The sequence below is a fragment of the Lagenorhynchus albirostris genome, chromosome 16 (assembly GCF_949774975.1).
Source record: "Lagenorhynchus albirostris chromosome 16, mLagAlb1.1, whole genome shotgun sequence".
Lineage (NCBI taxonomy): Eukaryota > Metazoa > Chordata > Mammalia > Artiodactyla > Delphinidae > Lagenorhynchus > Lagenorhynchus albirostris.
Window position 1 is genome coordinate 51,850,740 of NC_083110.1, and position 15,125 is coordinate 51,865,864.

Consider the following 15,125-nt stretch of genomic DNA (forward strand, 5'->3'; position numbering starts at 1 on the left):
AAAAGGCAATTTCTCTTTCAGAGTGAAAAAAGTTAGTTTACAACAGGTTTCCTAAAACATATTTCCACTATAATGCTGCTGCTGTCCGCACTGTAGGATCACACCGTAGGTGAAACCCTCTTGAAACTGGCGGGCCGCAGGCCTCTGGAAGTCCCCCTGAATAAGACCCAATACAAATGTGCCTGATAACATATCTTCTCTTCTGAATAGTGTCAGGGAGTGACTTCAAGAAATCTCACCCCACAATACTGAAATCACTTTCTGCTTCCTTAGAAAATGCATCTCAACATCTTAATAGTAAGAGCAAAGTGAAATGTACAGTATTTAGACAGGAATTCTATGAAAGGCAGTCCCAGAACAAAATATGTTAAGTTCTCTGGCAATTATAACTACTTGGGGGAAAAACTGAAAAAGCCCTCACAAAAAGGGGGGGGGGCTCTTACCCTCAGTGCATGCAATTCCCAAAGAGCAGTGTTCTGAGCATTGCAGTACTCAGGTTCATCCAGCTCAGGAAGGAAAACTCCACTACCCTGAGATTCATTGTCAAGCAACAGATCTGTTTTGGGAAAAGTCTGCAAAAATGTCACATAAAAAGAAGGATTAATTAAAGTAATATTATTAATTTTAAGAACGTTATTGGATTCTGTACTTTTACACAATTTGATTTTACAGTTACATAAGAGCTATAAGCACATGCACTTTATACCTAGTTTTAATTTATGCAATTTAAGTTTATTCCACAAGAGAACAAAAGAATATTAGCTTGCTTTGAAAAGAATTAATTTTATCTTGCAAAAGAAAACAGATATTCTTTCATTCAGCAACCCCACTTTTAGGAATCTTTCCTATAGAAATAATTACATCAGATATACTTACAAGAATATTCACTATAGCATCATTTATAATAGCAAAAAAGGAAATATCTTACATCCATCAAAAGAAAAATGTAAAGTGTAAAAGCCAGACTGCCTAAATTTAAATCCCATCTCTGCCACTTACTAGCAGTGTCATTTTAGACAAGTTTCTTAGTCTCTCTGGACCTCAGTTTTCCCCATCTATAAAATGGGAACAATAATAGTAGCTACTTCACAGAGTTGTTATGAAAACTGAGTTAATTTTTGTAAAGCATTGTAACAGTGGAATTCATACAGTAAGAACTATGTATTTGTTAAACCAATAATCATTAAAGAGACCAAGTAGCTGTATTTGTACTGACACAAAATGTGTTCATCACCATTAAGTGTTAAAAAAGAGTTGTAGAACAATATTGTATATCATAATCCCCTCTCCATTAAAAAAGAAAAAAGTTTTGTTGTTTGTGTGTGTTTAGTGTACACATTTATAAATGAATTTTTTTTAAGTTTTCTGGAAGGATACCCACCAAATCGTAAAAATGGAGAGTGTCAGTAGGGGTGGAGTGCTTTCCTTTTGTAATTTTATGTACTTCTTTTATCACCTTAACTTGTTACAAGTGTGAATTACTTTTATAATTAAAATAATAATGTAAATGGAGGAAAAAAATGTGCATCGAACAAAACACCATTGTTGCACTGTAAGAACTTAGCTCTATTCGTTTGCATCACTACTTACATGCATTAATATTCTGTTAGTTGCTAAAATGCCAATGCTTGAATTTGGAAGCACATGAAGAGCAAGGGTACAAAGGCGCTTGATGAAGGCAAGGGCCCGCTGCTGAGAAACCTGCTTTCTGCGCTTAGTCAGCATGACGTCAAGGCACTGGAGGACGATCTCAACACCTTCATTCGTAGCACCTAAAACAGCAGATATACCCTTTGGGGCTGTTCTCATTACTTTTTCATTATGCAACTTCACTGAACTTTGGAAAAATCCAAGAGGAGCCTGTCGCACCTGTCCCACATCATTTCCCTATGGAAACGATGAAGCAGTGCCAGACTGCTCACACAATAATGTGAGTTGCACTGCATCTCCAGTCAATTCCAAAAGTTCTCTCACTCCAAGTCTCACTTAAGGTTAAATACGGATGTGTAGCACTGGCAGGCCAGCATTTTATATACCTGCTCCTATTTCTCAATTTTCATTGACTATAATTCCAGTCACAAAATATTCTTAGAAGATGAAGATTTATTAAAGACACATTACCTAAACATACATACCTGCATGTAACTTGAACAGTGTTTTGTAAAGATGTGTATAGAATTTCATTGGATCAATATTCAGAACATCACCTTTGAAATGAGAACAAAAATTAGGTATGTTAAAGCCTCCAAAGGCAAAGAAAACAAAACTTAATCAAGAAAGTACCTTACCTTGCCCAGAAAGAACATGAAAAGCAGTCTGGACACAGTGAAGACTTTCTTGATAGCTTAGGTCCTTAAAACGAAGAGGAAAAAAAAAAAAGGATATTAAGAATAATTACAATTTATATCTTAAAAAGTAATTCATTAGTAGAGTTACTTACACCAGACTCAATGAGAGAATGTAGAACTACTAATAAATCATCAAAAAACTCCACATTTATAAGGTGAGCAAACCTAGAATCAAACAAAACTTAGTTAAAAGGTAACCTAAAAATAGACATAAAGCAGTTAAAAATTAAACCTGACTTTAAAACCATATTTTCAATATTACTTATTTCAAAATGTTAGCTATGATGGAGATGATGGTGATTATCGATACTTTTCATTAATTCAGACTGGCCTCTTTGGACAATTCATCCACGACTGGACACTATACTCAGCAGGAATATATGAGGCACTAAACAAACTAAATATATTTCAAAAATACTCCTACCCAGAGAAAGAAATTGCTAAGAGCAAACAAGTTCTCTGAGTCAAGTTGACCAGGTGTCCAACAATGTTCTAAGTCACAAAGGAGTCAGCAGTTACAGCTTCTAGGAAAATGGGGCAGGAAGAAGGAAAGGAGGAAAGATTTTGCTATTAATTAGAAAATGGACCCTATGAAAGCTTTAAAAAGAAAAGAAAAAATCTTGGAGCTAGTGTCTAGTTCAGGCTCAGCAATTAATTACCTATATAATCCTAGTTAAGAGCTGACTGCCCTGGCCTTCTATTTTGAAAAATAACTGAGATCATTCAATAGAGTTAAAGAGAAAGAATCATGTGAGCTACTAAATGTCAGAGGACTCTGTACACTATAAAATATCAGGCACCGAAGTAGTTAAAGTCAGGATATCTCTTCAATATTAGTGCAAGAGCCTTTGACACTGTAAATCTTAGAAGAAGGAAGGACCTCAGTGGTCATATATTCCCTGTGTATTGGTACAACCTTTTTGGGAAGTAATACGGCAATATTTATCAAAATTTAAAATGATCATACTCTTTGACCTAGCAATATGTGCACACAAGTACATTGAAGATATTTCCAGTGTAGCACTGGGGACTGACCAAATAAAGTATTAAATATCCATGACATGGAGTATTATGAACTTAAAAAGAAAAGTGGGTCTATATGTGCTAACATAGAAGGATACCCAGAATAACTGTTTATCCAAAAAAGAAAGGAAGTTACAGAACAGTATACATTTATGTGAAAGATTCAATTTCTATGAAGGAAGGCAGGTGGGCAGATTTACATACTGATATAGGAAGGAAGGGAACTTGTGATCTTTTAATTCTTAATTGCATTATTTGAATTTTTTAAATGAGCATGTATTATTGAAAATTTGTTTAAATAAACAAATTGGTCATTAGAACTTCCCTGGTGGCGCAGTGGTTGAGAATCCACCTGCCAGGGCTTCCCTGGTGGTGCAGTGGTTGAGAATCCGCCTGCCAATGCAGGGGACACAGGTTTGATCCCTGGTCCAGGAAGATCCCACATGCCAAGAAGCAACTAAGCCCATGTGCCACAACTACTGAGCCTGCGCTCTAGAGCCCGTGAGCCACAACTACTGAGCCCATGTGCCACAACAACTGAAGCCACGTGCCTAGAGCCCATGCTCTGCAACAAGAGAAGCCACCACAATGAGAAGGCCGCACACCACAACAAAGAGTAGTTCCCACTCGCCACAACTATAGAAAGCTCATGCGCAGCAATGAAGACCCAACACACAAAAACAAAAAAGAAATTGATCATTGAAAAAAACAAACAACAGGTCCTACCTAAGGTAAGAATAATCCCTTCTCTTTGAACCTCTGACCAACCTCTCTTTCAATGACAAGGACCACACTATCTTATAAGGCAAAGCATCTCATCACCAAATAGCTACAGTCATTAGAAAGTAATTTCTTCTACATTGAACCAAATTTGCCTTTTCTCTATCTTCCAGACATTAGTCCTATTTCTAAAGCTGTGCTGTCCAACGCAGCCACTGGCCATTAGGGATTTGAAATGTGGCTAGTCCAAACTGAGATGATGTGCTATCATGTAAAACATATATGACTTTTAGAAGATACAGTATGAAAAAAGCCATGCCAAATATCTCACTAATGTTTAATCTCATTGTTTTGACATTAATGTATGTCAAAATAATATTTTAGATAAAATGAGTTCAACAAAATATATTTAAGTTAATTTCATGTTTCTTTTTCCTTTCCAATGTGGTTAACAGAAAATTTTAAATTTCATATGTAGTTCACACTGTGTTTCTATTGGATAGCACTGTTCTACAGGACAATACCTCAAATAATTGTAGAAAACTATCCTGACAACCATTATTCTGGCTCACATCCCCCAGTAGGTTCATTAGTGTTGACAGAATACAAGAAGACCTATCTTAAGAGGAACAGATTATGCAAGACTAAAAACTGACTACAGAACAGAAGGAAAGCAGAACTGAGGGACGAACCCTAGGGACAGCGAGAACTAAGTAATAAGTAGGAGGAAAGAGTTAGCGAAGGAGATTTTTAAAATAAAAGGTTTGAGATGAGAAAACCAAAAAAGTGCAGTGTTATGAACAGTTCCAAGGAAAAGCTGGTGACAAATAAAAAAGGAATGAGAACTAAGAAGGACACCGGGTCATCATTAGTGAACCCTGTTTAAAATTCATGGTTACCTCGGTCTTATTGATTTAGAAAGAATCTAAAAGGCTTCAACCTACACAGCCCTTACTTGGCAAGACCTTCCAGAACTGCTGGCAGGAGAGGTGACCTCTGGGCCTTCTTCAATATTCTAAAGTAGGTCACAAACACAATATTCAGAGTCTCCGTGTGCTGCAGAACAGACAAAATGACTTCAGTATAACCTAGTATACTTTCTCCCGAGCTACCACAACTACAGCTTTCAAAACCCAACCTTTTCTGTGCTTTCCCATCACTCCCCACTATTCAATCTTAAGAGCTTCAACAAAGCAGAATGAAGATACACATCCTGTGATTTCCTAAAACTAGCATCATCGATCACATTTATCATTTCTTATACATCACGTATCTAAGCCTCATGAAATAAACCAAAGTCATACAACCACAAGTTGAAGCAATCAATCTCTAGTTAAAATCATTTAACAAAACATTTTAAAAGCATGAGAAAACGTGAAACTGCCTACCAGTTTAAGTTTTTTCTCAGTACTCTCCGAAGCTTCTGCCTCCCGAAGCTCTCTCTCTAGTTTCTCTTCTGCTTTCTTCCACTGAAAATAGATTTTAAAAAAAGAGTATACCACTGAATGAAAAAGCTACCTTCAGAGAGGCATTATGCCAATATTATGAAACACACACAATAATAATACCACAGACTGTCTACAAATATAAGCAAAAATAGAAAAATGGATAAGAAGCATCCATAACCCAAATTTATGGCAGTGGCTGCCTCCTTGGAGGACGGGAGAAGGATGGGACTGGAGAAGGGACAGAGGGACTCCAACTCTACCACCAATGGTTTCTTTCTTTTCAAGAAAGAAACTGAAGTATATTAATATTTGCTCAATCAGAATGGTAAATACATGGGCTATTATACTACTCTCTGTAGTTTTCTGTAATTTAGATTTTTTCAAAAAAAGAAAGAAAGGAAGGAAGGACATGCTGAGCCCAGAAATAATTCTTATTGTTTAATCATCTATAATGTGGAAACCAGTCATCAACAATGCTTCCCAAACTCATTTACATACAATGCATAAAATCAGATACTATACATACAGAAATTCAACGGAAAACCAATTTTTTTCCACTCCCTTATGCTGTTAGAGCAGCAAACAATGGTTGCTAAGCTGCCTGAGACACTGGGGACTGACTGAGGAATGTTTCCTTCCCTCACATGAAGCTGTTAAAGAGCTGCTTATTGGGCCTTTGCTTCCCCACTAGCCACATACATGCTGTTCCTAACAGGCACATCCAACGTATATGAGGATGGTATGGTATAAATAATTTAAATATTTACCTTCATTTGTTAACAATCATTAAGTCTATTTTGATATTCCTGGCTTATTTTCAAAATTTATTAGACACATTCAAAGATGGATCTCCCTGGAAATTATTTTTTCCTTTGTTTTTATAACCCATTTGATAACCCTAATAAACTGTTTAGAAATGTTTTGAGAAGTGATCATAATAATGGTGGTGGTGGTAACTAATGTGTATAAAGTGTGCCCAGCGCTGCACACTCTAAGTGCTTTTCCTATGTCATCATATTTAAACTACACAATCACCCTGCAAGGTAGGTGCTATTTTTAGCTCCGTTTCTCAGAATATTAAAAAAATGTTTCCAAAGTCTCATAGTAAATAAACAAAAGCCTGGAATTTCAACCTAGTTTTCAAATACAAACCAACAGAGAAAGTAGATTCGACTAAAACCTACTTTGTTGCCAACTTCACATGAATGCATCCTTTCTGTTAAGGAAGGAATCTGTGTTATCACGATGAATCTAAGCCAGCATGGGGACTTCCCTGGTGGTCCAGTGGTTAAGACTCCGTGCTTCCAACACAAGGAGCACAGGTTAGATCCCTGGTTGGGGAACTAAGAGCCCACATGCCGAGTGGTGTGGTGTGGCCAAAAAAAAAAAAAAGCCAGCACGGCAAGAAAACCTTTTCATCTACTGCTCTCTTTGCTAATGAACTACCTGTTTAAGTTGATTTAATAAAACATTTCTTTGCAATAACTGGAGAAAATAAAATTCTCTAAATATCAGATTTAAAAATATTTATATCTTAACTATGATTTTTACCTGTGCCTATATTATGATTTTAATCTAAAATCAATTAAAACAACAAAGGAAATCAATCAAACCTTTCTCTGCATTCTTGATAGAGTTTTTCTCTTTTCCTTGAAAGTCATGAACTTTTTTTGTTTATTAATATCCTCTGTATCTTTTTTCACTTCTACTTCTTTGATCCTTAGGCACAAGAATGTTTTTAACATCTAGTATTGAAGAAAACACAAATACACAGCTTAATATTTATATTGCCCTCAAATACTTTAAACAGAATAAGCATTCAACAGTGTTCTTCCTTCATGCCAAAAAAACCCAAAATACAAAAAACTTTGAAACATCTTTTATCACATTTTACACAAAGTTCTATTATCTTTTTGTTAAACGTATTCAGTAAATTTTGTCTATGAAAGGACACTAGTATTTGGCTAAATACACATAATACTACTTTGCAGTGGAATAAGAACAAGGAAGAGAGAACACTACCTGGCACTGGTAGATAGGATTACAAAGAGTAGACAGGTCAGGAAAAGGTTTGGACCAGTATGGGAGAAGACGATATTTATTAGACATTTCTAAACCAGCTTTAAATTCCCAAACCAGATTCAGTTTTGCAGTTAACAGTTCTAATCTTTTTTTCCCAACAAAAAAAAATGAAGACTAGTGTTATTAAGACAACTTACTTTGCTTCAGGCCAGTGGGTCTCCAACTTTAGCAAACATCACAATCACCTGGAGGGCTTGTTAAAGCACAAAAAGCTAGACCCCATCCCCAGAGCTTCTGATTCAGCGGGTCTGCAGCGGGGCCCCAGAATTTGTATTTCTAATCCAGCTGATGCTGGTCCAGGGACCACATGTACTATTGCCTTAAGCCATTCAAAAAAGTTCAGAAACTAATTTAGAAACTGATGTACTGAGTGCTACAGCAACCATCCAAACACAAAGACAAAAGGGGTTTAAAATCCTATGTTTTCTGGGGAAGAAACCACTCTACTGACCTGCAGTCACAGCAGCATTCTTGGAGAAAAAAAGAACTACAGGTTTGTATTCTTCTGAGGTTCCAATATGCACATTTGGAAGAAAGCTGAGAACTTCATTTAAAGCATGTAATGAAAACAAGGAAGAACTAAAAGCATAAACACTGAACCTGAAGTCACTCTAGGTCTCAGAAAGATGTGAGTATTTTGTAGGTATTCTATGTGCTCATAAAATATCACCCACAAATGAAAAATAACTCCAAATCAAAGAATGCGGCACATGGTCAACTAATCTTTGGTAAGGGAATCAAGAATACACAATAGGGAAAGAATAGTCTCTTCAATAAATGGTGTTAGGAAAATTGGATATCCACATACAGAAGAATGAAACTGGACCCTTATCTTACCAGTCACAAACATTAATTCAAAATGGATTAAAGACTTAAATGTAAGACCTGACACCATAAAACTCCTAGAAGAGAAAACATAGAGACAAAGCTCCTTGACATTGGTCTGAGCATTAATTTTCTAGATATGACACCAAAAGCAAAAACAAACAAGTGAGACTACAGTAAACTAAAAACCTTCCATACGCAAAGGAAACCATCGACAAGATGCAAAGGCAACCTATGGAATGGCAGAAAATATCTGCAAATCATGTATGTGATAAGGGGTAATATCCAAAATACTAAAGAACTCAAACAACTCACAGCAAAAAACAACCTGATTTGAAAAAGAACAAGGGATCTAAAAACACATTTTTTCCAAAGAAGACAAACAACAAATGACCAACAGGTAAATGAAAAGATGCTCAACAGCACTAATCATCATGGACATGCAAACCATAACCACAGTGAGATACCACCTCACACCTATCAGAATGGCTATTATGAAAAAGACAAGAAATAACAAGTGTTAGTGAGGCTGTGAAGAAAAGGGAACCCTTGTACACTCTTGGTGGGAATGTAAATTGACACAGCCATTATGGAACAGTATGGAGGCTCCTCAAAAAATTAAAGATACAATTATCATATGGTCCAGCAATCCCCCTTCTGGGTATATATCCAAAGGAAATGAAATCAGAATCTCAAAGAGATATCTGCACACCCATGTTCACTGCAGCACTGTTCACAAAAGCCAAGATATGGAACCAATCTACGTGCCCGCCGGAATAAAGCAAATGTGGGATATACATACAACGGAATGTTATTCAGCCTTAAAAAGAGGGTCCTGTCATCTCTGATAACATGGATGAACCTGCAGGACATCATGCTAAGTGAAATGAGCCAGACACAGAAAGATCAATACTGTATGATCTCAAAAAGTCACACCCACAGAACCAGAGAGTAGAGCGGTGCTTGCCAGGGAATGGAGGAAATGAGGAAATCCTGGTCAAAGGATACAAACTTTCAGTTATAAGGTGAATAAGTTCTGGGTAATAATACTGTATCATAGACCTGAAATTTGCTAAGAGAGTAGATCTGAAGTATTCTCACCACACAAAAAAGGTAACTATGAGAGGTGATGGATGTGTTAATTAACTTGATTGCAGTAATCATTTCACAGTGTATACATAGATTAAATCATCACATTGTACACCTTAAAAAAATCACATTACTATACAAAGTATATATATATATACCAAGCAAATAAATAAATACCAAGAAAGTAAAGAAAGCAGTTTATACTCTAGCATCATTAAAATGAAAGTGTTTCCCTATGGCCAATTTCATGTTCAAGCCTTATTCCCTGATTACTCTAAAATTCTGAATAATACTTAAGCCCAATATTTGTAATGTTAGCAGTTCAACTAAAGTTATCAGCTATAAGGGATGAAAAGAATTTGACGGCAAAGGAAGAAGACTTCAAAATTAGGAAATAAAACAGTAAAAAAAAAAAAAAAATCAGCTTAACAATCAAAACTATATGACTAAAAATTAATGAAAATATCTAAGACCCAAATGAAGAAAACTATAAAACTTCACTTAAGAACATAAAAGAAAATGGCAAGATACTTGATATTCTTGAATATAAAAAAATCAATTCTGTAAAATAAGTAATTAAAATGCAAAATTTCTATAAAGCAAAAAGACAACACAAAATTAAAGGACAGAGCAACAAATAAATATTTGCAACTTATATAACAGAGACTTAATATCCTTACTATGTAACTTAAGCTCAACAAACACACAGAGCTTTTGTTTCTTTTGTTCACTACTTTATCCCCAGGACCTAGAACAGTGCCCAGTACATGGCTCATATTTATTCAAATATATGCACATTTTAAAAATTATTACATGTCTTTAAGAAAGTCAAATACCTGAGGAGAAAAACTGGCAAACAATACAAACAGGCAAAAAATTCAAATGACTAATAAATGTATGAAAGGAAGTAAAACCTCACTAATAAAAATGTGTAAACAAAATAATATACATTAATTTATGTAATTTTTTACCTATCAGACTAACAAAGATTAAAGAGTAAAAATATTCAACACTGGGTAGGTTGTGGGGAAATGACACTCCTATCACTAGCGGGAACACAAGTGATCAAATGTTTTTGGAGGACAATTTGGCATTAGCTCTCAAATATTTAAATGTGTATACTGTTGGATCCAGTATCCACACTTTAGAAATTTAACTCACAGAATACTCACACAAGTGTGAAAAAACAATGTGGCCCAAACATTCTTTTCCATGCTGACTGTAACAGCAAAAATCTAGAAACAACTCAGCCATCCATCAAGTAGGGACTATATATTATTCACATAATGGAATACTACAGCAAACTTGTTAAAAAGAATGGGATAGATAGCCCTATACATTAGTCCACAATACATTAAATGAAAACAGCTCCAGAATAGTTTCCAAAGTATAAACCCATTTTTTTAATTTTAAAATACAAAGTATGTCTCTATCTGCATACAAAAACATCTAGAAGGATACACGCCGAACTGTTATGACTGGTTACTTCTGGGGAGCACTTTCACTTTATACTTTACACATCTATAAAAAATAAATTCCTCATATCAACTGAAAATTAACTTCGTAATTTAAAAGCAAACACAATATAAAGTGAGAAAAAAAAGGCTTACCTCTGGCCTAACTTCATAATTTCTGCCTTTCACAAAACCAGAAATCACTTTAATTACACCGAGTGATGCTTGGCCTAATTTATCTTGTTTAAAGAGTTTCTTTACTGCTTCACAACACATTTCAGATACCTGAAAAATAAAATGTTACACTAAACCAGTGTTTCTCAGCCTCAGCAGTACTGACATTTGGGGCCAGATAATCCGTTGTTGTGGGGCCCTGTCCTGTGCATTGGAGGATGCTTAGAAGCCTCCCTGACTTTTATCCACCAGAAGCCAGCAGCAACAATCCTCCATCACCATAGTCATGACAATCAAAATGTGTGCAGACACAGCCTGAAGAGGAGGGCAAAACCACCTCCTATTCAGAACCACTTCACCAAGCTTACATTCAAACAATTTTCTTGAAGAGACAGTATTTAACAAAGGACCCAATTTTAGCGAAAAATAATAGCGCCAAAAGAATTTTGGGAGGAAAAAAAATAATCGCATCGTCTATGATTTTCTGTTAAGGACAACAGCAACAAAAGCAACCCACCAATTTTGACATGTCATTCATGAGAGGGACAATCAGTACAATGATGTTATTGTGAAAGTTGAAATGAGGCAGGGCCACCAGCAGCTCACACAGGCTCTTCACAGCCACCTCTGCCAGTCCCTTGTAGGCCTTTAAGGAAACCACGTTACTTTTCTTCAGCTTCCTTTGCTTCCAGTCTAATCAAGAGATAACTGTAGTTACTTTATTCATTGGCTAAAATTTCAATTAGTTTGTTTTACAGTAATAAGCAGTAATATGAAAAATCAACATACCATGTGACTTCTTAAGTATGAGCTGGCTACACTCAGACACAAGTACAGATGTTACCGTTAAATTTGCCTACCATGATCCTTCTCTACACTTAGACACAAGTACAGATGTTACCGTTAAATTTGCCTACCATCATCCTTGTCTACACTTAGACACAAGTACAGATGTTACCATTAAAATCTGCCTACCATCATCCACCCTCTGACTAACCACAATTACAAGAATCTTGGCTTTCCATAAGCATCATTTCCCCTGGCTTCTTGCTGATGCTCACTGTGGTATCTTTACCCAGGAGGTCCAAAAAAGTTTAATTTCTCCTTCAAAATAATTAATGATTCACAGTACCTCTTTTCTAGAAACTTCTACATACATATTCTGTTACTGTAACACAGTATCTTGAATGTGAGGATATGAAAATACGCTGATTTTTTTTCTAGAGTAGCTTCAAGACCTCCTCCTACATCATACACAACCAGAGATGTGAAAGACAATATAGAAGACAGTGCCTTGGCTTCATTTTATTTTATTTTATTATTTATTTTGGTTTTTTTGGCTGTGCCACGCAGCATGCGAGATCTTAGTTCCCCAACCAGGGATAGAACCCATGTCCCCTGCAGTGGAAGCATGGAGTCCTAACCACTGGACAGCCAGGGAATTCCCTAGTGCCTGTTTTAAACTTGCTTCTCATATATGTGATTTTTCCTCAGACTGTATTCACCGTAAGTAAGAATGATACCTTCTATTTACTTAAAACTGACAAGACTTCATAATGGATGGGTGAATGGATACACAAAATGTAGTGTACACATACAATGGGATATTATTCAGCCTTAAAAAGGGAAGATAATATTGACACATGCTACAGCAAGGATGAATCTTGAAGACATTCTAATAGACAGACAGGTAGATCAAGTAGGTAAATAAATAAATACTAGTATGTAGGTTCCAGTCGGGATGCCAGAGCACAGAAGCAATGCCCATGCCACCCATCCCACCTCCATGTCATTACTGGGCCGACAGATTAAGTAGCTCTGCTGCAGCTGAGCTAGCAGCTGGGTGATCCTTAGACCCAGCACTGAGTAAAGGAGCCCAAGTGAGTCAGGTGAAAGCACCTCGCCTTGGCAATGAAATCTCTTCCCCATTCATGCCTGAATGCCTCCCATGTCCTTCCTCTTCTGAACAAAGAGAAAGAGAACAGGGTTTGACAGAAGAGTTTATCATCCCGATAATGTTAAGCCCATTTTCAAGGCACTCACTACAACCAGTTCACATTATCTTTCTCCCCTGACTACCCCCTTCAAATAAAAACCAGTAGAATATATGTGTCAGTGCTAAACTCTCTCGCTTTGTCCCAGCCTACCCTTCCCCCTCCCCCGTCCTCAAGTCCACTGTCTATGTCTGTGTCTTTATTCCTGTCCTGCCCTTAAGTTCATCTACCAAATGCAAAATAGATAGCTAGTGGGAAGCAGCTGCATGGCACAGGGAGATCAGCTCGGTCCTTTGCAACCATCTAGAGGGGTGGGATTAAGGAGGGTGGGAGGGAGACACAAGAGGGAGGGGATATGGGGGTATACGTATGCATAAAGATGATTCACTTTATTATATAGCAGAAACTAACACAACACTGTAAAGCAATTATACTCCAATAAAGATGTAGGAAAAAAACCCTCAAAAAAAACCAGCAGAATAAATTCCAGCCATTCATGAATTCAAGAAACATACAACTACTTACTAGGTAAAGAACTGCAGCAACAATAATACTAATACTAATAGCTGATAAAGCACAGTGCCTAGTATAGGCACTATAATTCTACTTTATATCTATAAATTAATTCACCACTCACAACAATCCTATGAGGTAAAGTACTATCCTTATTCCCATTTTATAGACAGGAAAAACTGAGGCACAGAGAGATTAAGTCCTTTGCCCACCACATAGGTGGTGAACCAGAATTTGAACCCAGGAAGTCTGACTCTATAGACTCTGCTCCTGACCATACGCTACATGACTCTAAACACACAGGACAGAATATAGAATTCACATTCCTGATCAAAGCTAAGTGTGTTACATACTTTTAAGATATTCTTAATATACCTTTAACTATTTGCTCCAGATTTTCCAAGTAAAATTTATACTGGCTAACCAGGCCTTCTTCAAATTCTCTTAACTTCTGGGTTTCTTTGCGGATCTAAAAAGACCAAAAAAGATTATTTCCTTAAATCAAAATACTGAAACCCATTTTTAAATTACCACAAAATATGAGTGTCCCCACTATTTCTCCCATCTCTAGCTATGCAAAATTTTCAGCTTATTTTGTGTAGTAATTATATCCAGCATTACTATTTACAATAGCCAGGACGTGGAAGCAACCTAAGTGTCCATCAACAGATGAATGGATAAAGATGTGGCACATATATACAATGGAATATTATTCAGCCATAAAAAGAAACGAAATTGAGTTATTTGTAGTGAGGTGGATGGACCCAGAGTCTGTCATACAGAGTGAAGTAAATCAGAAAGAGAAAAACAAATACCGTATGCTAACACAAATATATGGAATCTAAAAAAAAAAGGTTCTGATGAACCTAGGGGCAGGACAGGAATAAAGACGCAGATGTAGAGAATGGACTTGAGGACACAGGGAGGGGGAAGGGTAAGCTGGGATGAAGTGAGAGAGTAGCATTGACATATACACACTACCAAATGTAAAATAGATAGCTAGTGGGAAGCAGCTGCATAGTACAGGGAGGTCAGCTCAGTGCTTTGTGACCACCTAGAGGGGTGGGATAGGGAGGGTGGGAGGAAGACACAAAAGGGAGGAGATATAGGGATATATGTATGCATATAGCTGATTCATTCTGTTGTACAGCAGAAACTAACACAACATTGTAAAGCAATTATACTCCAATAAAGATGTTAAAAAAAAATTATATCCAGCATTACCTTGGTAGATTTTTCTGCCTCTGTTAGGGGTCGTATTTTATAAGAAGGAGTAATGTCTTTAAATAACTCCATCAGAGAAACTATCACCAGCTTTCGAACAGTAACAGCCACGTCAGGATCCTGTTCCATCAGCATGGAACGTAATTCTTTCAATTTTTTAATCTGTTAAAGAAATACCTTATATGGCTAGAGAAATGGCAAGACAATTATAAACAAAAGACAACAGCCTCA

At 36.5% G+C, this 15,125-nt stretch overlaps 1 protein-coding gene across 7 annotated transcripts in view; it reads right to left on the reverse strand.

Moving 5' to 3' along the window:
* Positions 1–15,125, reverse strand: part of NOC3L (NOC3 like DNA replication regulator) — a 47,901-nt gene that overhangs the window by 23,131 nt on the left and 9,645 nt on the right. For all 7 annotated transcript variants that reach the window (XR_009536186.1, XM_060126822.1, XM_060126821.1 and 4 more), the window contains exons 7-18: positions 14,895–15,056; positions 14,046–14,139; positions 11,681–11,856; positions 11,146–11,274; positions 7,153–7,284; positions 5,480–5,560; positions 5,047–5,147; positions 2,441–2,513; positions 2,289–2,352; positions 2,136–2,207; positions 1,591–1,772; positions 444–572 (exon numbers count right to left, since the gene is read on the reverse strand). Coding sequence is in view for 6 of the 7 variants with exons in the window: in XM_060126822.1 (XP_059982805.1) it covers positions 444–572; positions 1,591–1,772; positions 2,136–2,207; positions 2,289–2,352; positions 2,441–2,513; positions 5,047–5,147; positions 5,480–5,560; positions 7,153–7,284; positions 11,146–11,274; positions 11,681–11,856; positions 14,046–14,139; positions 14,895–15,056 (1,395 nt within the window). In the remaining variant the exon portion in view is untranslated. The remainder of the gene's footprint in view (positions 1–443; positions 573–1,590; positions 1,773–2,135; positions 2,208–2,288; positions 2,353–2,440; positions 2,514–5,046; positions 5,148–5,479; positions 5,561–7,152; positions 7,285–11,145; positions 11,275–11,680; positions 11,857–14,045; positions 14,140–14,894; positions 15,057–15,125) is intronic.